Genomic DNA, 1,388 nt, shown 5'->3' on the forward strand with positions numbered 1-1,388 from the left:
TATCAATATAGCATCAATAAACATATATGTGTGAACTTTACACGACTCACCTGGATCTCAGACACAGCCTCGTGTGTTATATATTTATTCTTCGCATTGAGTTTGACAACGTGCAACAGCCAGATGGCTGACGACTGTCGCACGGGTGGTACCGCGGATCTGCTGTTAACTAAAACCTTCTCAACAATAGCTGGTAGTCTCGAGCTATTTATAGACGCATTTTGATTGGCCACCACGGTTGAGGCATGTGCGATGCGTGCCAGTGACATGCCTACGGTGAAGTGCAGGTCAGGGCTTTTCTCGCGCTCTTTGCTGTAGAGTGTCTCGAGAATTTTGTCTACCGCTTCCTGGTGTGGACAATTAACGAGGAAAAATTCAGCCCACGTCTACATCTGAAGTGGTTCTTCTCTGATGTATGGGTAGGGCACGGCATACATACATGTGTGTCTGTACAGAGATATATATAGACACACACACGGATGTACTCGTGCCTATGCATATCATCGTGCCTTCGGAGTCACTTGTTGACATAGTGCCACAGAATGCACTAAAAGAGATTGCACACATTTGAATACGCAGGTACAAGCTTAGAAGCAAACACCTACAACAACCTCTACCACGCGCAAATGCAGACCTTAAATAGCTCTGGCGTAGACAGTATCATACATGATGATGGTTGTGTCGCATGGCGCGTTTAGTCGAGGGCGTGTATGGCTAAGCATATATCAAACACAACCGCGCACAAACACACACACCCCCAGTACTTACACACACCCCTATACACGTGCTCAGCCTGATATACTTAACATTACATATATACCTTGGGCTAGTATATATACTCGTACACTTTCAATTGTATGTATACCTTTGGCAGAGTCGGGTCTCCGTATCCCACCAGGCCCACAGCCAAGATAAGCGCATCGATAGCCTTGGCATCGCGTGCTTTGTCGAGTGTGTGTATGAGGAAGCCAATCAATTCGCACTTTGTGGTATGACTCACTGGCGGCGCCGAGGCGTCTCCGGAGGCCGTTTTGACCCGTTTGAGCTAAGAATAGAACAACGCAGTATAAGCTAGAATAGCGGATGAACGATGGAATGTACTGTAGACTGATAAGACGGCAGCGATTTAAGGTGTACTGAGTAGTACGATGAGAAACGAAGCGGTACTACACTGCGAATGAATTGTAATATATGAGTACGCACGGTAGAAGTACATTGCCGTCGACAAACAGCTATTTTCACTGCAGTTATCGCCCTACACATATATGCAGATCACACCCCACACCCCACACTCACACCCATATATATATACATATACATATACATATACATATACAGACATACATACATACATACATACATACATACATACACACACACACACACAC

The 1,388-nt window shown here is 45.3% G+C and overlaps 1 protein-coding gene across 1 annotated transcript in view; it reads right to left on the bottom strand.

Moving 5' to 3' along the window:
- The window catches only part of SARC_07283 (hypothetical protein), a gene marked incomplete at both ends in the record, with an annotated part of 9,075 nt that overhangs the window by 2,818 nt on the left and 4,869 nt on the right, over positions 1-1,388 (bottom strand). Inside the window, 2 exons of the mRNA XM_014298792.1 lie at positions 51-347; positions 866-1,045. Coding sequence (XP_014154267.1) covers positions 51-347; positions 866-1,045 — 477 coding nt within the window. The remainder of the gene's footprint in view (positions 1-50; positions 348-865; positions 1,046-1,388) is intronic.

Source organism: Sphaeroforma arctica (genome assembly GCF_001186125.1).
Source record: "Sphaeroforma arctica JP610 unplaced genomic scaffold supercont1.567, whole genome shotgun sequence".
Classification (NCBI taxonomy): domain Eukaryota; class Ichthyosporea; order Ichthyophonida; genus Sphaeroforma; species Sphaeroforma arctica.